Genomic DNA, 24,508 nt, shown 5'->3' with positions numbered 1-24,508 from the left:
CTTTTTTCCCCCCTTTCAACATGTGTTCTAAGCTGAAACCGAAGCAGTAGAACTGTCTTTAGTGACTCAAGCATGAAACCTGTTTGTCCAATCCCTTGCTTATGCTATTTTCTTTACAAATGACATCTTCATATACATATTGTACCACAATCTTGCATTCATCTCAATTTGCAAGTGACCAAAATATTATTAAATAACCGAATCTATATCAAATTTGCTTTGCTTAGGTCTTATCCCACACTTGAGCTTTATTTTCAGATGGCATTTAAATGAGCTACTAGACAAAACTCATCTTTCTTTTTTCCTTTCTTCCTTTGTTCCTCCCTCCCTTCCTTCCTTCTGGAATCAGTGGGCTACAGAGTTGAAATCAGTATTAGTTTTCACATTGGGAAACCATTCTTGGAACAACTTCCAATTGTGATACTCACACAGGGGCAGGATTAAGGCAAATGAATACACAAAGTGAAAGTATTTAGCAATGAACACATGTATTCCAGGGAAGGGGAAGGTAAGGCAGGTGTGCAATACAGCTGTGGAAGTGTATCCATTAAAACAATGCAAAAACTGCTTAGCAGCCTCCTGTATCACACAGTCCAATAATTCTTGAAACATACAGATATAATAGAAAAAGTTAAGAGCGTTCACTACAAAACCAACAGTAACTAACACTGAAAAGTTATACACAAAATACCACTCAATACAGTGATCACACTTCATGTTAGTGAACTGAATCAGTGTCTAGAAGAGATCATGTAGAGAGGGTTTTGGAGCTGTGTTTTGTTTTCATTTACTCCCTCGAGCTCAGCATCCAGGTATACTCCTGGAGCTTTACTAGAGGAACTCTTCAACTCATCCTGAGAAGCAAGAGCAGTGCAGGGCCGTATCAGAGGTGCAACTAAATCTACATTCACTGCATTTACATTGACCTGCTCTTTCAGGACTTCCACCTGCTCACTGAGCTCATTTCTTTCCATTTGGAGAGCTCTACACAGCTTCTCCAACCGTTCCAGTTTTATCTGAAAGGCCTTGTACTCTTTATCACGGACAGCTTTCTGAGATGGGGAAAAGAAAAAAAGAATTCATGCAACCATTCTGCATGTAAATAGAAATTTTATTATTGCATACAAAAGAAAACTAAATTAAGAAATCTGTGCTTATACTATAAACTAACTTTGGTCATCTGTTGAACCTCCCTCTGTTTTGATATTTAAAATACTTAAAATTATTCTGTAGCAATGCAAAAGGGTAAGTACACTTTTTTCATTCTTCTTTGAAGTACTCAAACTCCACTTCTTGATTTCAAGTATCTATATCAACTTAAGTATTAACAACAGTCAGGACTTTAATTTATAATGCTCATTTCTTCAATTTTTCTTCCTTTCCACCATTTTTTAACGCTAGTATTTTCTCTCATGAGACGTTATAACTACTCCTATCCAGTTTATGACCGTGAGAAATTTACTTATTATAAGTGGAATATACTTCAGCTTCCTTCACAGCAAACCTTACAAAAAGAACTTTGCTGCCTTTGGAAATGAGTAAGTCAAGATGGAAAATCAACTGGGTTAAAAGATTGTGCTTTGTCCATAGGAAATCTGAATAAGGTGATCTTCCTGGAAAAGTTGGGATTCTCAAGTTGTGGACTTCTGAACCAGTAATAGGAACATAGGCTGGACACTTGTTAGAAATACAAAATTTGAGGACACACGTCCGATCTAATGAATCATAAGCTATTGGTGGGGGGGGGGGGGGGGGGGGTGCATCCAGTTTAACAAGTGTTAAGTCTGTGTAAGCTAGGTTTGCTGTAGAGGAAAGCAAAATCTAGTTACTTTATAGGTATCTATAACACAACCCTGAGCTAAGAGGTTAGGGAAAGAATTTTGAACTTTCACCTAAGACAACCTAACTTACTGCAGGCAAGAGATCATATAAGGAAACCTCTAGAAGTTCCAGCCTGCCTGACTACTGAAATAAATGAATGTTCACTGTTCATTCAGGCAAAGACTTCTCACCTCTTCAGCCATTTGCAGAAGTACTTTATTATTATTTTCCCATTTGGTACGCCATATTATCATTTCTTTTTCCAGTTTTTTAATTTTCTTTGTCATCTGTGAATCAATACAATTGCAAATTTAAATTCTATGTGCATTCCTAGAACCACCACTAAAGTATTTTATATTGTTCTTCCCCCTCCCTCATCAACGCACTTGCTTCATCCAGCCGATAGCTGTGCATGTCTTGCTGACAGCAGCAATGCTTGATTATAGCAGAACTGATATAGCAGAAGCCCTTACAGTGGCAGCAGCAGGAACCAAGCCAGGAGGAGTTTCATATTACCAGAATAACAACAAACTTGATCTCAATTTCAGAGGAAGCAGCACATGGGAACTTCAGATGCCACCACACTCTGAACTCTTTCAAATTCTGCAGTGCCATTTATTTCAGCTAGAGGGAGCAAAGGAAGGATGGGACCAGCTTCTCCCCTAAACTGTATCAAAGAGTGTCCTGGATCTCAAGTTTTGTGTAGAGATATTACACTAAGCTAATTCATCAGATTCTTGGAAAGACAGACATTCTGAGTCCACAAAGAGTTTAAGAATCTAAAACCCTATCAAGTATCAGAAGTAAAAGCCAGATAATTCAGGCAAGCGATAAGGAAAATGATACTGAAATTATTATATCCTTAGCTTTAACCATCTTCACAATTCACAAGATTATTCTATTTCAAGATTGTATTAAAGATAAAATGGAGGTAAAGTAAGAGAGAGTTTCTCAAATTAATGTTACAGGACCTGAACTCTCCAAAATTCAAAATTAGATTCAACTTTGCCCGTCAATTACCCATCTTTCCAACATTCCTTTATTATTGGTCTGCACATTAGCTCTGTTCCTGTAAAGATACTGTATCAAGCACTGTTAAGGGAAACTAGGATAAGGCAGAGCCAATGCCCTGGGCCATAGGAAATTACACAGAAAAGTCCCACGAGGCAGAGTAGGACAAGGGCTGTGGCAGGAGCTCCTCTAAAATCTCAGTTCAGTGCTGCCAACTGGGATCTTTACAGGCACTAGCAACTAGCACAGAGGAACGCAATGTGTTCCAATCCAGCAAGTTTGCCAGAATGGCAGCAAACTAAGGAGTCCCTGGCCTGAGCTGCTCTGCATCAGTGACACTCATGGCTAGAGTCCAGCTAACACTTCCGGGAGAGTTTCCCTGCCACTGGAACACTTCCCTGAAAGGACTGACGGTATAACGAATCTCCTGCTTGCTGAATTCAACACACTACTGGGTGTTAAAATATCTAAAATACTCTACTTAACATGGCTAAGCAGTGATTGAAATATAGTAGATACTTCTGTAATTCCCATTCTTAACGATGAAGGAACAGAGAAGTTAAAACAACTTGTCCAAAGTCTACGTAAGTGACGACCAAAATTATTAATCCAAGAAATCTGACCAATGAGCATGTGTTCCCCACCACCTTGTAAGACCTAGTAACAGTCATGCCTGATATGTAGTGGATGGCTACAAAATGCCAGCCTTACTGTTACTTATCCTCTCTTGACCACCATTTCTTTTTAAATCCCAGTTTGAACGGGGGAAATGCCAAGCTAAATCATTTGCCCCTACAAAAGTTCCACAATGCAAATAACAAAACTCAGTTCCAAAGTCCACACTCCAAACCAAGGTGGTTGTTAATTTATTTTGGGGGAGGAAGAGGTAGGTAACTGTACCCTAAAATTGCCACTTAGACCCCTTTCTGAACTGGAGTGACCACAACCAATTTTCTACACTGAATTTTAACAGCATTTGTAAGCTTCATAAGGACATCTGTCCCCATATATTTATGAAATAAAGATCACATTTAAGACTTAAAAATACACTCAGCTTACCTAGATTCTCAGGTATAATCTATTTTAACCATAACTTCCATAAGTTACCAGAACTTCCCTGAGCTAGATTTTTATTTACTTAAAGCTTTATTGAAAACCAGGTGGAGAACATCTGAAGTGTTCTTTTAAAAACAAAATCTACTTCTAATGATAAGTTGTTTTTAAAAAGAATTATTATTGGTGATGATAGAATTATGAGAGAATCAAGATCATGAGCAACTTGGGGTAATTTCAGGACAAAATGCCAGATGAAGATCAGAAAAGATCACATTAAGATCATATCAGTTCAATATATACTCATCCAAGTACTAATTACGTTTTAAATGACCTCATATAAATTTAGTGCTAATATTCTACAAAATCATGTAAATACCTTTTCCATTTCCTGCCTGAAGGTTGTAAAGAGTTCATTGCTTTTTGCCATGGTAGTCTGGAATTCTTCAAACTTATCCATATAAAGAGAAAGCTACAGAAAAAAAGTAGCAAATATTCTGAGTTCCAGATAAGCAATTCAGAATCCGGAAGACTTGCAAAAGACATAATATGGTAAACATTAGTTACTTGTAAGTGCTACGTAGAAGAAATCCTCTTAAACTTTCGAAATGTTGTTGACTGAACCTAATTATAATGTTTGAGAGGTTCAACCCTTTAGTAGCTGTAGTATGTCAATTATAATGAAAACTAAAAATTTCCTGTAACTATAAATTCCCTATAACTACAATGCTTTATGCACAACCCACTGTACACAAACCTGAAAAACTTGTTGGAAAAGAAATCCTTCTTTTATATTAGTAGCCTGCATATTTATTCCCTTGATACCAAGGTTAAATTTTTCCTTAATATAGGCAGGAAAACAAAACAAGCTGAATAGTCTGGTTGGAGGACAAAGAATTTAGTGAGAGAAGAGAAAAAGAAAAGTTAAATTAAGGTAGAGATGCTCATTTTTCTTTAATGCCCACCCTCAAATTTTTAAATTACAGCTGGGAAGATAATGCTAACTGAGCAACCCAAAAAGAACACAGCATGCTCAGTCACTTTTTTCTTCCCCTTAGAAAAGGGGTTGCAGCAAAGGGGAGGAACATGCATTATAGTGGCCAGAACATAAAGCTTACAGATCTGAGTGTTGAGCTAGGCCTCAGGATGGGCTGAATTATGTAGACCAGGGGAAACCCTTTGGAGACTATCTCCATATATGAACATAATTAATTTTATGTAAATATTAAGTAATTATTATTTGTTACATGTTACATATTATACGTAACTATAATATATGATTATATTATGTTCAGGATGAGGAAAGAAAAGTTTAGAAAAGAATAAAACACAATCAGAGGCCTGGAAATAATAATAATAATAATACCACTTACAATAATAAGTGGTATCTTTTCATTTTCTTCAGTGCTTAATGAGAACTAATATACAAAACCAAATCAACATGATGGGGAAGGACAGGATGTGATATGATGGAACCAGTCTACCCAGATATTACATGGAATGGGTCATCTGGGAAACAGCATTTTAAAGCAAGTTCTGCCACACATGGGAAGGAAAAACAGACTGAAAGGAAGGGTTACCAGTAACAGGTAGACAAGATAACTATAAGATAACCAAATCACTCTCATAGAAAGAGAAAGATAAGGAAGACCAGGTTGCACAGAAACAGGAACAAAGTGGAAAATAATGAGGAGGCCTTATAAGCACTCTGTAGAGGGACACACAGTGACAGGGTTTCCAAGGGTGCTGGCCTGCAGTCGGAGCATTGGTGCTGCTCAGGGAAGAAAAGGGAGCAGTTGGATACTTGAGGGAGATTAGAAGTTATGACAGTCTGGGCATGGTCTGCATGTACTGAAAATGGAACACCCAGATAGACTGTCCCATCCAAGAGCTCAATGCTGGGCCACACTGGGTAGTTAGAAGTGGCAACTCCCATCACACCTGGACTTACATGCCTGCCTTACGGTCAAGACACACCATTATGACTCTACTCTCAACAAATGCTGGAAACTGACTTGTGAGACTGAGACTTGGAAAAAACAGCCATATTTAGGGACTAGGACACAAGGAGGTGACAGCAAAGGATACAAAATAATGACCAGGTAACATGTTGACCCATGGTGACACACAAGTACAGACAATAGAAGTTGTAATGAAACAGCCCAATGGAATCAGAGTTGCCTGGGAGCTTGGTCAAAGGCCCTTTTGCTGACTGATACTGAAGAAACTGTCAACAGTACCACTTTAAAGAACATTTTCCAAAGCTGTATACACATGTATACCTTCTCCACATCAATCCTCTTTCCCTTTTATATGGACTTCTGAGTGTGCAGGGCTAATAAGCAAAGATTTAAAGTTTCTAGAAACATGCTAAGTAGAGCCATAACTTATACTTCGTAACAACAAAAGACTTCTCCTATCTGTTTCCTCTTCAATTTTCACACTAAGTGAGGCTACTAGTTTCATCACTAATATCACATTGAAAACTGTTCCCAAAGTGATAAAGAGTATTCACAAAAGGGCTGCTGATCAATATCTGTGTCATTCTTAATACAGGAGTATATTTTAGAATTAAGAGAGTCCTTATGTTAAACACCATTTAATAAAGTTTTAAAATATGTGATAATTTTTCAACAAAACAGAATTTGTTTAACTAAAAGAATAAATTATATGGGTAAATACCTAATTGTTACTGTCTATAAACACTAGGTAGATAATAGTAAACTTTTAGAGATGGAAGCATGATCTTTCCTGGATCTTTTCCTAAAGCGAGGATGCCACATCTGCTTTCTTTATCGCACACTAAGCAACACTTAAGAAAGTTGAACTGTAAACAAAGAATCTCAATTCCTGCTTAGAAATGTACACACACATACACACACTAACCTGCAAGTGAATTTGGTGAGCATATGCAGGTTTTTAAAACTACATACAACAAGGTATGTATTTTCTGCCTGTTTTATTTTCCTCCTAGAATAAAATTCAAAAGACCCTGGAGAAAATAATCTAGGACAGTAGAAAAAGGACACTGAAAATATGTTCACCAGCTATTCAGATTGGTTTGGGAATAAGGGATTCTTTGAGACCCAGGACTCACAGTGCTAATCTGAGAAAAACTCTAGTCAACTTACGATGACTTAGTTACCGTGAATGAAGAAGAACATTCCAAGAGGTCTATTTTTCAGTTCTAGCTGGCATTGGCTGGGAACAACAAGACTCACAAATTCTACTATCCTCTGTTGTCAAGTTACCTGCTGTTTTAATTGTACTTCTTGCTGTTTCATTTCTTCATATTTGTGCCTCGATTCTGTTGCTTCTTTTAATAACTAGAAAACAGAAACATTCTGGCAAAATAGTAACAGTAATTATACATGTGGCTAAAATGTCAAATGACCGGATACTTGGATTTCCTGTTCCCTCTCATTATTTTAGCAAGAATCATAGGTCAAGAATCCTATTATAGCAATTTCCATGTATTTCTTTGATCTGCACCACTTGCTAATACTGTGAAATGTGGGAAATATCTTTAAACCACCTAAGGAGAAAAAGTACCTTGGAAGCACAATAAGGTTTATAAAACTGAGTTAAATAATCATGCTTAGGTGAACAAAATCAGCCATTTACACTTAGAAGCCTAAAACAGTGCTGCACAAAACACAAAATCTTATGTAAAGCAAAGCACCAAACACAAAATCTTGATGTTCTCTAGGTGGTTTAGAAACCCTTCTACTCCATGAGACAGGCAAGATGAGGCAGGCAGAAAGGTACACAGAGCAAAATAGTTCAAACAGACATCAGGTTTCTGGTTATATTTTTTTTTTTTTTTTTTTTTTTTTTTTCTTTTTTTTTTTTTTTTTTTTTTTTTTTTTTTTTTTTTTCCTTTTTTTTTTTTTTTTTTTTTTTTTTTTTTTTTTTTTTTTTTTAATTTTTTTATTTTTATAAACATATATTTTTATCCCCAGGGGTACAGGTCTGTGAATCACCAGGTTTACACACTTCACAGCACTCACCAAATCACATACCCTCCCCAATGTCCATAATCCCACCCCCTTCTCCCAAACCCCCTCCCCCCGGCAACCCTCAGTTTGTTTTTTGAGATTAAGAGTCACTTATGGTTTGTCTCCCTCCCAATCCCATCTTGTTTCATTTATTCTTCTACCCACTTAAGCCTCCATGTTGCATCACCACTTCCTCATATCAGGGAGATCATATGATAGTTGTCTTTCTCTGCTTGACTTATTTCGCTAAGCATGATACGCTCTAGTTCCATCCATGTTGTTGCAAATGGCAAGATTTCATTTCTTTTGATGGCTGCATAGTATTCCATTGTGTATATATACCACATCTTCTTGATCCATTCATCTGTTGATGGACATCTAGGTTCTTTCCATAGTTTGGCTATTGTGGACATTGCTGCTATAAACATTCGGGTGCATGTGTCCCTTTGGATCACTACATTTGTATCTTTAGGGTAAATACCCAATAGTGCAATTGCTGGGTCATAGGGCAGTTCTATTTTCAACATTTTGAGGAACCTCCATGCTGTTTTCCAGAGTGGCTGGACCAGCTTGCATTCCCACCAACAGTGGAGGAGGGTTCCCCTTTCTCCGCATCCTCGCCAGCATCTGTCATTTCCTGACTTGTTGATTTTAGCCATTCTGACTGGTGTGAGGTGATATCTCATTGTGGTTTTGATTTGTATTTCCCTGATGCCGAGTGATATGGAGCACTTTTTCATGTGTCTGTTGGCCATCTGGATGTCTTCTTTGCAGAAATGTCTGTTCATGTCTTCTGCCCATTTCTTGATTGGATTATTTGTTCTTTGGGTGTTGAGTTTGCTAAGTTCTTTATAGATTCTGGACACTAGTCCTTTATCTGATATGTCGTTTGCAAATATCTTCTCCCATTCTGTCAGTTGTCTTTTGATTTTGTTAACTGTTTCCTTTGCTGTGCAAAAGCTTTTGATCTTGATGAAATCCCAGTAGTTCATTTTTTCCCTTGCTTCCCTTGCCTTTTGCGTTGTTCCTAGGAGGATGTTGCTGCGGCAGAGGTCGAAGAGGTTGCTGCCCGTGTTCTCAAGGATTTTGATGGATTCCTTTCGTACATTGAGGTCCTTCATCCATTTTGAGTCTATTTTTGTGTGTGGTGTAAGGAAATGGTCCAATTTCATTTTTCTGCATGTGGCTGTCCAATTTTCCCAGCACCATTTATTGAAAAGGCTGTCTTTTTTCCATTGGACATTCTTTCCTGCTTTGTCGAAGATTAGTTGACCATAGATTTGAGGGTCTATTTCTGGGCTCTCTATTCTGTTCCATTGATCTATGTGTCTGTTTTTGTGCCAGTACCATGCTGTCTTGATGATGACAGCTTTGTAATAGAGCTTGAAGTCCGGAATTGTGATGCCACCAACGTTGGCTTTCTTTTTCAATATCCCTTTGGCTATTCGAGGTCTTTTCTGGTTCCATATAAATTTTAGAATTATTTGTTCCATTTCTTTGAAAAAGATGGATGGTACTTTGATAGGAATTGCATTAAATGCGTAGATTGCTTTAGGTAGCATAGACATTTTCACAATATTTATTCTTCCAATCCAGGAGCATGGAACATTTTTCCATTTCTTTGTGTCTTCCTCAATTTCTTTCATGAGTACTTTATAGTTTTCTGAGTATAGATTCTGTGTCTCTTTGGTTAGGTTTATTCCTAGGTATCTTATGGTTTTGGATGCAATTGTAAATGGGATTGACTCCTTAATATCTCTTTCTTCTGTCTTGCTGTTGGTGTAGAGAAATGCAACTGATTTCTGTGCATTGATTTTATATCCTGACACTTTACTGAATTCCTGTATAAGTTCTAGCAGTTTTGGAGTGCATTCTTTTGGGTTTTCCACATATAGTATCATATCATCTGCGAAGAGTGATAATTTGACTTCTTCTTTGCCGATTTGGATGCCTTTAATTTCCTTTTGTTGTCTGATTGCTGAGGCTAGGACCTCTAGTACAATGTTGAATAGCAGTGGTGATAATGGACATCCCTGCCGTGTTCCTGACCTTAGCGGAAAAGCTTTCAGTTTTTCTCCATTGAGAATGATATTTGCGGTGGGTTTTTCATAGATGGCTTTGATGATATTGAGGTATGTGCCCTCTATCCCTACACTTTGAAGAGTTTTGATCAGGAAGGGATGTTGTACTTTGTCAAATGCTTTTTCAGCATCTATTGAGAGTATCATATGGTTCTTGTTCTTTCTTTTATTGATGTGTTGTATCACATTGACTGATTTGCGGATGTTGAACCAACCTTGCAGCCCTGGAATAAATCCCACTTGGTCGTGGTGAATAATCTTTTTAATGTACTGTTTGAATCCTATTGGCTAGTATTTTGTTGAGTATTTTCGCATCTGTGTTCATCAAGGATATCGGTCTATAGCTCTCTTTTTTGGTGGGATCCTTGTCTGGTTTGGGGATCAAGGTGATGCTGGCCTCATAAAATGAGTTTGGAAGTTTTCCTTCCATTTCTATTTTTGGAAACAGTTTCAGGAGAATAGGAATTAGTTCTTCTTTAAATGTTTGGTAGAATTCCCCCGGAAAGCCGTCTGGCCCTGGGCTTTTGTTTTGTTTGGAGATTTTTAATGACTGTTTCAATCTCCTTACTGGTTATGGGTCTGTTCAGGCTTTCTATTTCTTCCTGGTTCAGTTGTGTGGTAGTTTATATGTTTCTAGGAATGCATCCATTTCTTCCAGATTGTCAAATTTATTGCCGTAGAGTTGCTCATAGTATGTTCTTATAATAGTTTGTATTTCTTTGGTGTTAGTTGTGATCTCTCCTCTTTCATTCATGATTTTATTTATTTGGGTCCTTTCTCTTTTCTTTTTGATAAGTCGGGCCAGGGGTTTATCAATTTTATTAATTCTTTCAAAGAACCAGCTCCTAGTTTCGTTGATTTGTTCTATTGTTTTTTTGGTTTCTATTTCATTGATTTCTGCTCTGATCTTTATGATTTCTCTTCTCCTGCTGGGCTTAGGGTTTCTTTCTTGTTCTTTCTCCAGCTCCTTTAGGTGTAGGGTTAGGTTGTGTACCTGAGACCTTTCTTGTTTCTTGAGAAAGGCTTGTACCGCTATATATTTTCCTCTCAGGACTGCCTTTGTTGTGTCCCACAGATTTTGAACCGTTGTGTTTTCATTATCATTTGTTTCCATGATTTTTTTCAATTCTTCTTTAATTTCCCGGTTGACCCATTTCATTCTTTAGAAGGATACTGTTTAGTCTCCATGTATTTGGGTTCTTTCCAAACTTCCTTTTGTGGTTGAGTTCTAGCTTTAGAGCATTGTGGTCTGAAAATATGCAGGGAATGATCCCAATCTTTTGATACCGGTTGAGTCCTGATTTAGGACCGAGGATGTGTGATCTATTCTGGAGAATGTTCCATGTGCACTAGAGAAGAATGTGTATTCTGTTGCTTTGGGATGAAATATTCTGAATATATCTGTGATGTCCATCTGGTCCAGTGTGTCATTTAAGGCCTTTATATCCTTGCTGATCTTTTGCTTGGATGACCTGTCCATTTCAGTGAGGGGAGTGTTTAAAGTCCCCTACTATCATTGTATTATTGTTGATGTGTTTCTTTGATTTTGTTATTAATTGGTTTATATAGTTGGCTGCTCCCACATTGGGGGCATAGATATTTAAAATTGTTAAATCTTCTTGTTGGACAGACCCTTTGAGTATGATATAGTGTCCTTCCTCATCTCTTATTATAGTCTTTGGCTTAAAATCTAATTGATCTGATATAAGGATTGCCACTCCTGCTTTCTTCTGATGTCCATTAGCATGGTAAATTCTTTTCCACCCCCCTCACTTTAAATCTGGAGGTGTCTTCGGGCTTAAAATGGTGTGTTTCTTGGAGGCAACATATAGATGGGTTTTTTTTTTTTATCCATTCTGATACCCTGTGTCTTTTGGACAGGGGCATTTTAGCCCATTCACATTCAGGGTAACTATTGAGAGATATGAATTTAGTGCCATTGTATTGCCTGTAAGGTGACTGTTACTGTATATGGTCTCTGTTCCTTTCTGATCTACCACTTGTAGGCTCTCTCTTTGCTTAGAGGACCCCTTTCAAGATTTCCTGTAGAGCTGGTTTGGTATTTGCAAATTCTTTCAGTTGTTGTTTGTCCTGGAAGCTTTTAATCTCTCCTTCTATTTTCAATGATAGCCTAGCTGGATATAGTATTCTTGGCTCCATGTTTTTCTCGTTTAGTGCTCTGAAAATATCATGCCAGCTCTTTCTGGCCTGCCAGGTCTCTGTGGATAAGTCAGCTGCCAATCTAATATTTTTACCATTGTATGTTACAGACTTCTTTTCCCGGGCTGCTTTCAGGATTTTCTCTTTGTCATTGAGACTTGTAAATTTTACTATTAGGTGACGAGGTGTGGGGCCTATTCTTATTGATTTTGAGGGGCATTCTCTGAACCTCCTGAATTTTGATGCTCGTTCCCTTTGCCATATTGGGGAAATTTCTCCCCAATAATTCTCTCCAGTATACCTTCTGCTCCCCTCTCACTTTCTTCTTCTTCTGGAATCCCAATTATTCTAATGTTGTTTCGTCTTATGGTGTCACTTATCTCTCGAATTCTCCCCTCGTGGTCCAGTAGCTGTTTGTCCCTCTTTTGATCAGCTTCTTTATTCTCTGTCATTTGGTCTTCTATATCACTAATTCTGTCTTCTGCCTCATTTATCCTAGCAGTGAGAGCCTCCATTTTTGATTGCACCTCATTAATAGCTTTTTTGATTTCACCTTGGTTAGATTTTAGTTCTTTTATTTCTCCAGAAAGGGCTTTTATATCTCTCGAGAGGGTTTCTCTAATATCTTCCATGCCTTTTTCGAGCCCGGCTAGAACCTTGAGAATTGTCATTCTGAACTCTAGATCTGACATATTACCGATGTCTGTATTGATTAGGTCCCTAGCCTTCGGTACTGCCTCTTGTTCTTTTTTTTGTGTTGAATTTTTCCGTCTTGTCATTTTGTCCAGATAAGAGTAAATGAAGGGGCAAGTAAAATACTAAAAGGGTGGCAACAACCCCAGGAAAATATGCTTTAACCAAATTAGAAGAGATCCAAAATCGTGAGTGGGGAGAAAGGGGATAAAGGGGATAAAAAGAGGTTCAAAAAGGAAGAGAGAAAAAAAAATGAAGAAAAAAAAAAAAAAAAAAAAAAAAAAAAAAAAAAAAAAAAAAAGAAAAGAATTTTAAAAAAAGAAAACACCTAAGAAAAATGTAAAAAATATATATATATATATATATAGATAAACTAGTAAAAAAATCGTTTTTAAAAAAGAAAAAGGTAACAGTTAAAAAAAATAAAATTTTACCCCGAGGCGAGAAAAAAAAAAAAAAAATGAAAAAGAAAAAATTAAATTAACTGCAAGGCTAAAAAAAAATCACAGGAAAAAAAGCCATGAGTTCCGTGCTTGGCTTTCTCCTCCTCTGGAATTCTGCTGCTCTCCTTGGTATTGAAACCGCACTCCTTGGTAGGTGAACTTGGTCTCGGCTGGATTTCTTGTTGTTCTTCTGGGGGAGGGGCCTGTTTGTAGTGATTCTCAAGTGTCTTTGCCCCAGGCGGAATTACACCGCCCTTACCCGGGGCCGGGGTGAGTAATCCGCTCGGGTTTGCTTTCAGGAGCTTTTGTTCCCTGAGCGCTTTCCGTAGAGTTCCAGAGGACGGGAATACAAATGGCGGCCTCCTGGTCTCCGGCCCGGAGGAGCCGAGAGCCCAGGGCCCCACTCCTCAGTGCGCCCTCAGAGAACAGCGCCCAGTTACTCCCGTCTGCCTGACCTCCGGCCGCGCTCCGAGCTCACCGAGCCTGCGACCGGTTCAAGGTAACACGGAGCTGCGAGATTACTGTCGGCTCTGTCTCTGTAGCCGGCTTTCCCGTTCCAATACCCGCAAGCTCTGCGACACTCAGACACCCCCGATCCTTCTGTGACCCTGCGGGACCTGAGGCCACGCTGACCCCGCGTGGGCTTCGCCCCGGTTTAGCCTCTGGAGCGATGTCCCTCAGCGGAACAGACTTTTAAAAGTCCTGATTTTGTGCGCGGTTGCTCCGCCGCTTGCCGGGAGCCGGCCCCTCCCCCCGGGGTCTATCTTCCCGTCGCTTTGGATTCACTTCTCCGCTGGTCCTACCTTTCAGAAAGTGGCTGATTTTCTGTTTCCAGAATTGCTGTTCTTCTTCTCTTCGATCTGCCGATGGATTTTCAGGTGTTTGCAATCTTTAGATAAGCTATCTAGCTGATCTCCGGCTAGCTGAAGCAGTCTCAGCTTGCTACTTCTCCGCCATCTTGACTCCTCCCCCTCTGGTTATATTTTTTAAAAGCCAGAAAGAGGAGGGTCTAATTTTGTACCTGGGTTTTTATGAAAATTATATAGTAAAGTTGTATGGTAGACAGTTGTGAAATTCAGTCTTTGAATTTCTGAAGTAAAATGTCACATATACTACAAATAAGCCTTAAAGGTTTGTAATCCAACCAGAAAGTATACATGTAATGTATGGATACTTAGATACATAAGTATATAGGTATACAAACACACACTCTCTTTATATCCAGGTTGGAAATGGTAACAGATACTTCAGTTGTACACTGCTGTATCACTGCTGCATTGTATTAAAGGTGTCCATGCTTTGAAAAATCCATCTCTCTAAACTCAGATTTACTAGGGGGTTGTCCACATCCTGAGAAGACTCAGGAACTGAGCATTTCATCTTATAATTACTTCGGCATCTAGATTACTTGAATGAAATGTCAAATGCTAGATCAAACAGTCTACAATTTATTTAAACTAAATTAAACATATATAGTTTGATTTATGTTAAACATGAGATTTCACTATGTTCACAATTACTGACACACAAAATAATATTATTATTATTAAGGGGAAAATGCCGCATGATTAAAAACCAAGATAACTTTCTACACATGAACAAAGTCACCATCTACAGGTATTTCCACTAAATGGTCTAATAGTTCCAAGTCTATTTTTGTAAGAAAATTTTATCAGAAATAAAAAGCGGAATGTATTCCAACATTTCTCAATCTTTACAGTCAAAAAATCGAATTGCATCCCAGGTCTATATAAAATACTGAATGAAGTTATGTATTTTAAATGATTGTTTACGATTGGTAATGTTGCTAGGAAACAGTACTTACAAATTCTTTCTCCCTTTGGTGTTTCTCATCAGCTTCCTCTATGAGCTGTGTTGTTTGCTGAAGCCTGGCATCCACAAGCTGTTGCTGCAGGTCCTTATGTTTGAACACTTTATCAATATGCTACAGAGAATAAAGAATTTCTTCCATCACTCAATAAAAAATGGTATACATTGGGGACGGAATACAACACAAGTTAACAATAATTCCCTTTCCGGTTCTTCCTGCTCATACTACCGTAAGTAGTAACACTGGGTCTTTCTACCCTTGTATTTGCAGAAGCAACTATTGCCAACTTGCAAGCCACTCTGCAACTGCTGAAATGACTTCCTCTGACTACCAACCTGAGATCATCTTTGTTGTTGGGGTCTCACCCAATCAATGGCTTTGTTATTTCCTGTTTTCTGCTCAACACTGAAAATCAGGCTCCAGCTATTAAAACATCCAAACAACCACCACCAAAAAATAACAACAACCAAAAAACCCAGTCGATTAAGACAATCAAACCACTGAAGCCATTCATCACACACATTATTCATGGATACTTTTCGCATTAAATTTTCCCAAATTTCTTAGTATAGATAATACCATAATAATTGGTAGGAATGGCCTGCAGTTGAATCTTGGCTCAATGGATGGCCTTGGACAAATCCTGTTCCTTGATGAATCTCAGCTCCCTTATCTTTGAGAGGCAACCATACATGTACTTTCCAAAGTTACTATAAAAATCAGTATTTAATGTGCTTGGTGCCTGACCACATAAAACACTTAGTAAACTGAGAACAGGTCAGTATTATACCCAAGCTAGGTTGTGAAGAAGTATTTCTAATTAATAAAGTCATCAGAACATCCTTTTCAGATGCAGAAACATTACAACTTTTTGTTTCAATATTCTATGTGATAGGAAGAAATATTAGTTAATAATGAGTCATCTAATTAAGTTTTAAGGGATGCACTAGATTTGTCTCTGACTACAAATAATTTGTTTAAATTATTAAATTATATTCTGACCCCATCTCCAAAAAAGGGACAGGTGAGAGAAAATTCTATAATACCTAAAACAAGACTTATGTGTAATATGATTTGAACATACACTTTCAAAATATGCCACTGTAATAACAAAGTAGGCAGTCATTTGTTTCAACAAAAAAAATGAAAGAAAAAAATTTTTTTAAGATTTTATTTATTTATTCGACAGACAGAGATCACAAGTAGGCAGAGAGGCAGGCAGAGAGAGGAGGAAGCAGGCTCCCTGCTGAGCAGAGAGCCTGATGCGGGGCTGGATCCCAGGACCCTGAGATCATGACCTGGGTGGAAGGCAGAGGCTTTAACCCACTGAGCCACCAAGGCGCCCCTGAAAGAAAATTTTAAGAAAATGAGGACTTTATAAATGTACTGAAAAGATCATCCACTCTGTAGGCCTGAAAAGGAGTTTCTTCAATAAACAAACTGCACAGAGAAAACACAGAGATGGGAAACTTGTATTGAAAAAAGACTTGAGACATAACCAATGAAATGTATAAAACTTGTCTGGATCTGATTCAAACAATCTTAGGGGGTTCCTCTGTAGGGGACTGGGGAGGAGAAAAATGTGGGCAGTGACAAGGTAGTCAGTTAAATTATTATGACTAAATATTTTGGTGTGAAATAGCAACTGTGTTTCTGCTTCAGGAGAATCTTTCCATTTCAAGATCTGCATTCAAATAGTGCTGAGTGAAGTAATATGACACCCTGGATATGCTTACACACAGATTTGCTGTCAAAAGATAAATGAGAATGGTTAGGAAAATACTCAAATCCTATATATGTTTCTAAAGGCTGTAAGTAACACTGTTAAGTTAAAACAATCTAAAATTTGAAGTCAAATTGGATAAATGCCATAGAAATTGTTTTTAGGTTTGTTTTGGGGAATAAAATACACCATTTTAAAATTTACCATTTTAAATTGGTCAGAATATTTTTAAATTAGTAATTTTAATCTGCTTTGTTAGGAGTTCAACACACATAATGCCACATTTTACTACCCCCCTTTTTTTAAAATATTATACTTTTATAAAATTATTACTGTCAGTTACCATACCTTTTACTACCCTTAAAGCATAATAAAGACAGAGAAATGTACCCATTAGAAAACCCAAAGGCTCTCACCCTGTACATTTGAACTCTGAAAGTAATTTTTTAAACTCTGAAAAGTAATTTTTCCCCTGTAATGTTTTATTTTTTTTAATTAAATTTATTTATTTTCAGCATAACAGTATTCATTATTTTTTCTGAAAGTAACAAAATTTAACGAGCATATTATCACCAATTTCCTCTTAAGCTAGGTATCACAGTACTTCCAGACTAGTCTGCAAAATAACTGCAACTGTGAGCTATTAATCATTCCTGTAAATTTACTGTGTGTGATAACCAAGAAGATTGGGTATGCTGTTAAAAGTTTCTTTTTTACTCCCCAAAAGTATGGAAGGTAGAATGCAATGGTACTATACATTTTAGTATCATAGCTTTATGATGGATTACCATGGAAGTCTGAGATACTGGATACTGGTGGGCTATGTATTTATTTACCCTCACATTGGATATGGGAAGAACAATTTATATGTTAAAATTACAATATTCAAGTAACACATGGAAAACAAATACCACTCAGCAGGTCTTGCAGAAGATACCGCACATATCCAAATCTAAAGACCCTAGGTCATCAGTGATGATCCCCAATTAGTCATTCAGTTCAGAGTGTGCCTAACAATTTCCTAATGAATTATCTAATGAATGCCTGACTACCACTACCATGTGTACACAAGTTTTAAAATACTGTCCTGTGACCATAGTCTTTTTTAATGAAAGGTGGAAAGTTATTCAAAATAACAAGACGTTATCTAAAAACACAAAACATGTTTACCTCCTCTCTCAGTGCATACTGTTCAACAAGTCTCTTCAGTTTCTCTCCCAGTTCGGTGTTTTCCTGGCGGAGTCTGGCATTGTGTATGTCATGTTGTTCCAATTGTGCTTGGATCTCATTTAAAGTCAACTGGAAACGTGCAGTTGCTTCTTTACGATTCTCTTCCTCTTCTTGTGCCTGCTGCATATTTTCCTCCTTATTATTCAAAATAATTTCTGTTACTGGTATAGTATAAATTTATACATAAACTGCTCATGTTACTGCTATGTCATTTCATGTAATCCTGCCCCAAGTATTGTTTCTCACCTACAAGCCCTTCTCCTTATCTATGATGAGAAAACTCTCATTTAAAAGCAAACATATTGGGGCGCCTGGGGGCTCGGTTAAAGCCTCTGCCTTCGGCTCAGGTCATGATCCCAGGGTCCTGGGATCGAGCCCCAAGTTGGGCTCTCTGCTCAGCAGAGAGCCTGCTTCTCTCTCTCTCTCTGCCTGCCTCTCGGCCTACTTGTGATCTCTGTCAAATAAATACAATAAAAATCTTAAAAAAAAATAAAAAATAAAAGCAAACATATTTCCTAAGTAGATAAGCAGAGAGAAACAACTGTCCTGCTACTAAATAAGTATTTGCTGACTATGCAGACCTTACTACCCAAAGCACAAGTAAAGACCTTCTCCACAGTCTTACTCTTCCTCATTATTTTCCCAATATTCTCCTTACTGGTTTGACAGACAGAATGACTGATATCATTCTGTATCAGTCTGAAGAGAGATGTCCCACCTAGCAGCCTACTTTCTGAGTCACACCTTCCAATTCCTTATATGATTATTTGGTTATTTATAAGACTATATCTATATGTATACATACACACACATACACACACTTTTTAACATAAACGCACATACGTATTTAAACAACCGAATAGCTCAAGATTGGCAGAGAATACTCAGGCACACTAGACACTCAGCATCCACAGTACATCTCTATACAACCTGTTTTTCTTTCTTAAACTCATTTTGATTCAAGTCTATACCTACCAGTCTCTTCATTTCAGCTAAGCATTTCATTTCTTATCTAAGAATGTGATAATCAACTACATTAATGATCCGCATACTATCTGGTCACCTTAAGCTTCCTTAATAAGCAGGAAAGCTATGGCCATAAACATCAATACCACCTACATTCCCTGTGCTTAAGTATAAGGTACACATACTACAAACTATAAAGCTCTTCCTCGAAGCTGAAACCACCATCTGGATAGACAGAGTGAGTCTTATATTTATAATGGACAAACCATTATAATGGACAAACCCAGGCAAAAATGAATAAACAAGTAAGCAAGGTAGTACATCCCTGAGGACCCCACAATGTCATCTGCTCAGGAACCTAATCTATAAGACCAGTTGTACGTAAGATTAAGGAACAAGCAACCATTATTAAAACCACACTCCATTACAGCAAGTAAAGCAAAGATTTACTTCAAATGTACATATAGGGATTATAAAATCACTCTAACAATCTGAAAAACAAAAAAAATGAACAAAACTAACCTTTAATGTTCTATTGTGACGCTGAAGTTCCCTGCAAAGAGACTCTAGTTTGCTCCTTGCCAAGACAGCCTTGCTGTGTTCACTCTGCAACTGAACTTTCTCTTTCACGATTTGGGCTTGTTTCTTCTGAAGAATCTTCATTTGCTTCTGAACATTCCTGCTCTCCTCCAGCTAAAATTAACAAGAACTTTATACATTTACAAAGTAAGAACCCCTGACTTACACTTGACAGAACTGGAAGTACCACCATGGACTCTTTCCAGTACTCTCTTAATCAGTTGAGACATAAAAAAGTATGCACATAATTTAGGGAATGAAGAAAATCAACCTCAATGTCCATTTTTTTAATTAAAAAGAAAAACATCTTTTAGGAAAACTTCTTTTGAATGCATGTCATGTGGTTTTGCTTTTCTACAAGAACATACAAAAACTACTTTACTGAAAAAATAAGCAACTCTTTGTGAGTGAGAAGAAAACAATTCTAGACTTAGAGCAAATTATGTGAGTCTTGCTGACATTTCAATGACACTTTCATGAGGAAAAAAATATTGACAAATGTGGATTTATTGAACACTCCTAGAGGTGGGGCACCTGCGTGGCTCAGTCAGTTAAGCCTCTGACTGGGTTTAGGCTCAGGTCTAATCTCATGGGTCATGGGATCCAGCCTAGTCCTGCTCAGTGCTCAGCAGAGAGACTGCTTGAGATTCTCTCTCCCTTTGCCCCTCCCCCAACATGCTCAGGTAACTCATTCACGCACGCGATTACTCTCTCTCTCTAATAAACACATCTTAAGCAAACAAACACTCCTGGAGGCAATATGTTTACAGCTACTAAAAATGCTTCTGATTTCATTGAAATTCCTGCTGGAAAAGAGTAATTTTGCTTTTGAGTCATACTACTGTCTGGAAGTAAAGCACATTTAAACTGGTAATTCATTAACAGTCAGTATACAATTAACAAAACAGCAGTAAGTACAGGGAAAACAATTACTTTAAATGTAACTGGACTAAATTCGCTAATCAAAAGACAAAGAGTGGCTGAATGGATTTAAAAAAACAAGACATAAGTAGTTATTCACTGCCTACAAGAGCACCACTTCAGCAATAAGAATGCATAAGACTGGAAATGAGATAGAAAATACAGTACATGAAAATGGAAACCAAGAAAAACTGGGGTAACTATATTTATTTCCAACAAAATGGACTTTAGAGCAAACTCCATTGAGACAAGAAGATCATCCAAACAGATTATCAATCTGTGGATTTAAAAAGGTTAGAATAACATAACACAATAAAAAAAAAAAAAAAAAGAACAAACAAACAAAAAGGAGAGACATCCCACCGAAAAGCAGAATGTACCCTCTTCAAGTGCACATGCAACATTCTTCAGGATAGGTCTTATGATAGGCTCCATACAAAAAGGCTCCATACAAAGAGAAGACTGAAATCATATCAAGGATCATTTTCAAACAATATGGTATGAAACAAGAAATCAGTAACAAGGGGCAAAAAAGGAAAACTCACAAATCTGTGGAGATTAAACATCGCACACTGAAAAACCAATGGCTCAATGAAGAAATCAAAAGAAATTTTAAAAAATCTTCTGACAAATTCAAGTGGATAAACAACATACCAATATGGGATGCAGCACAAACATTTCTCATAGCAAAGTTCTTAGTAATAAATGCCCACGTCAAGACACAGAGCCCACATGAACCACCTAACTTTATACCTCAAGGAACTGCAAAAAAGGGAAGAAATAAAGCCCCAAATTAATAGAAGGAAGGAAACAGCACAGGTTAGGGTGAAATAAAAAGACTACAGACTAAAAAGGCAATAAAAAACATCTGTGACTAAGAAGTGATTGAAAAAAATAATTAAAAAATTGACAAACCTTTAGCTACAGTTAACAAGAAAACAGTAGGACTCAAAACCAGAAATGAGGGAGTTGACATAAAAACAAATACCACAGAAATATAAAGGATCATAAGAGCCCATCACACACAACTACAGAGCAACAAAAATTGGACGAACTAGAAGAAATGAATGAATTCCTGGAAACAGATAACCTATGAGCAGAATTCAGAAAATACAGAAAATACGAACACTCAAATTGCAAATAAGGAGATTAACTCAGTTAACTTTCCCACAAACGAAGGTTTAGGAACCAAGGGCTTTACTAGTGAATTCTACCAAGCTAGAATCAACACCACCCCTCAGTCTCTTCCAAGAAAAACTGAAGAGGAGGGAACACTTCTGATCTCATTTTCAAGAGGCCAACATTACCCTGCCAGTGAAAACCAGACAAGGACATGACAGGGAAGTAAATTATAGGACAATATTCCTAAGTAGCACAGATGCAAAAGTCTTCAACAATATATTAGCAAATCAAATTCAACAATACAATAAAATGACCAGATACCATGATCAAGTGGGATTTTTCAGGGATACAAGGATGGTTCCATCTTCACAAACCAATCAATATGATACACTACAACAACAACAAAAAATAAAGGATAAAATTTACAGGATCATCATAGTACATGCAGAAAAATCAATATCCATTTATGATAAAAACTTCTGATAAAGTGGATTGTGAGGAATCACACTTCATCACAATAAAGCCATATGTGATAAGCCCACATTCAACATCACAGTCCATGGGGAAAAGATGAGGGGGCGCCTGTGTAGCTCAGTAAAAGCATCCAACTCTTGATTTTGGTTTGGGTCATGATCTCAGGGTCTTGAGATGGAACCCGGTGATGGGCTCTGCACACAACATGGAGTATACTGGAGTTCCTTTCTCTCCATCTCCCTCTGCTCCTCTCCCTGCTGATACTCTCTCATTCTCCTCGTCCCTCTAAATGAATAAATAAAATTTAAAGAAAAAAAAAATCAGTGCTTTCCTGATCTAAGATCAGGAAAAAGACAAAGATGTCCACTTTAATTCAACACAGTATCAGAAATCTTAGCCATGGGGTGCCTCAGTGGCTCAGTTGGTTAAGAGCCTGACTTCCTGCTTTCAAGTCATGATCCAGGGATCCTGGGATCAAGCCCTGTGTCGGAAAGGGAGCCTACTTCTCCATCTACCTCTGCTATTTCCCCAGTCATGCTCTCTCGATCTATCAAATAAATAAATAAAATCTTAAAAAGAAAAGAAATCCTAGTAAAGCAATTCAACAAGAAAAAAATATTAATAAAATAATCCAAATTGGAAAGGAAAAAAGTAAATGGAGATGACATGGTATTATATATATCTAGAAAACCCTTACAACTCAACCAAGAAATTATTAGTATGGATACAAGACTCAGTAAAGTTAAAGATTATAAAATTAATATGCAGAAATCAACTGTGTTTTTTTCCTATATAGCAACAATGAGAATATCAGAAAGAGAATTAGGAGAATAATCCCTTTTACAATTACACAAATAATAAAATCCCTCAAAATAAATTTAGCCAAGAAGATGAAAGACCTATATTGAAAGCTGTGAGACACTGATGAAAAAAAAAATGAGTAAGATACAAATAAATGTAAAGCAATTCCATGCTCATGGGCTGGAAGAATTAACATTTTAAGATGTTCATACTACCCAAGGCAATCTACCAACTGATGCAATCTCTATCCAAATTTTAATGGCATTTTGCACAAAAAAAGAACAATCCTACAAGAGGCACAGAACCACTATGGTGATTAGGATGGAAGTTTCTCAGAAAATTAAAAACAGAATTCCCACATGAGCTGGTAATTCAATGACTACGTATTTACCCAAAGAAAATGAAATATAAATTCTGAAAATTGTGTGTCTCAAAGTTTATTGCAGCATTACTTGTATCAGCCAGGACTAGAAGCAACCTAAGAGAAGTAGGTTCGAAAAACATGGTATAATGCACAATGGAATATGATGCAGCTGTAGAGAAGGATGAGATCATGTCATCTGCACCAACACAATTGGACCTAGCGGGTACAATGCCAACTGAAATGAGTAGACTGAGAAAGACAAATACCACATGATTAACCACTGTTAATCTAAGGAATCTAAGGGAAAAAAAAATCTAAGGAAAAAAATGAATAAACAAAAAGCAGAACTAGACCTATTAGCACAGAAAACAAATTGACAGTTGCCAGAGGAGTATGAGGATGGGCAAAATGGGTGAAGGGGAATGGGAGGTAATGGGTTTCCAATTATGGAATAAGTAAGTTTCAAGAAAAAAAGGTACAGTCCCTGATATTGTAATAGGGATATAAAGGGACAGATGGTGGCTATACTTGTAGTGAGCACAGCATAGTGTTTAAACTTGTCTAATCACCATGCTATACATCTGAAACTAATGTAACAACTGTTACAAACAACCCCCCAAAAAAAAAGAAAACTTTAAAAACAAAAAACAAAATACTGTATCCCAAATGTCTCCTACAAAGAAAAAATAATGGATCAAAGACATACTTGAGACATAAAACTGTAAAACTTTTTTTTTTTAAGATTTTATTTATATATTTGACAGAGAGAGATCACAAGTAGGCAGAGCAGCAGGCAGAGAGAGAGGAGGAAGCAGGCTCCCTGCTGAGCAGAGAGCCCGATGTGAGACTCGATCCCAGGACCCTGAGATCATGACTTGAGCCGAAGGCAGCAGCTTAACCCACTGAGCCACCCAGGCGCCCAAAACTGTAAAACTCTTAACAGAAAACTTGGGGTAAAAGTTCATGACACCACGTCTGACAATGATTCCTGGACTTGATACCAAAGACACAGGCAAGAAAAGATAAAACAAGCAAACAAACAAAAAAAACAAACAAAACAACTTGACTCCATCAAAATTAAGAACTGTTGTACATCAGAGGCACTATCAAAGAAGCGAAAAGACAACACACAGCAAGGAAAAAATGTCATGTTTAAGTTCCATATCAGAAGAGATTAATATTCATAAGTTATAAACATAAATTAACTTAAGAACATAAGAACAAAACAACACAGTTA

The 24,508-nt window shown here is 37.3% G+C and overlaps 1 protein-coding gene across 1 annotated transcript in view; it reads right to left on the bottom strand.

Moving 5' to 3' along the window:
- Positions 1-566: 566 nt before the first annotated feature.
- LOC123390397 (gamma-taxilin-like) overlaps positions 567-24,508 on the bottom strand; it is a 44,315-nt gene continuing 20,373 nt past the window's right edge. Inside the window, 7 exon segments of the mRNA XM_045074381.1 lie at positions 567-1,052; positions 2,013-2,108; positions 4,265-4,357; positions 7,137-7,211; positions 15,086-15,205; positions 17,985-18,179; positions 19,533-19,703. Coding sequence (XP_044930316.1) covers positions 732-1,052; positions 2,013-2,108; positions 4,265-4,357; positions 7,137-7,211; positions 15,086-15,205; positions 17,985-18,179; positions 19,533-19,703 — 1,071 coding nt within the window. The 3' untranslated portion in view covers positions 567-731.

Source organism: Mustela putorius, unplaced genomic scaffold (genome assembly GCF_011764305.1).
Source record: "Mustela putorius furo isolate JIRA1106 unplaced genomic scaffold, ASM1176430v1.1 tig00537342_pilon_pilon_pilon, whole genome shotgun sequence".
Classification (NCBI taxonomy): Eukaryota; Metazoa; Chordata; class Mammalia; order Carnivora; family Mustelidae; genus Mustela; species Mustela putorius.
This window is presented reverse-complemented; position numbering and strand designations above follow the sequence as displayed.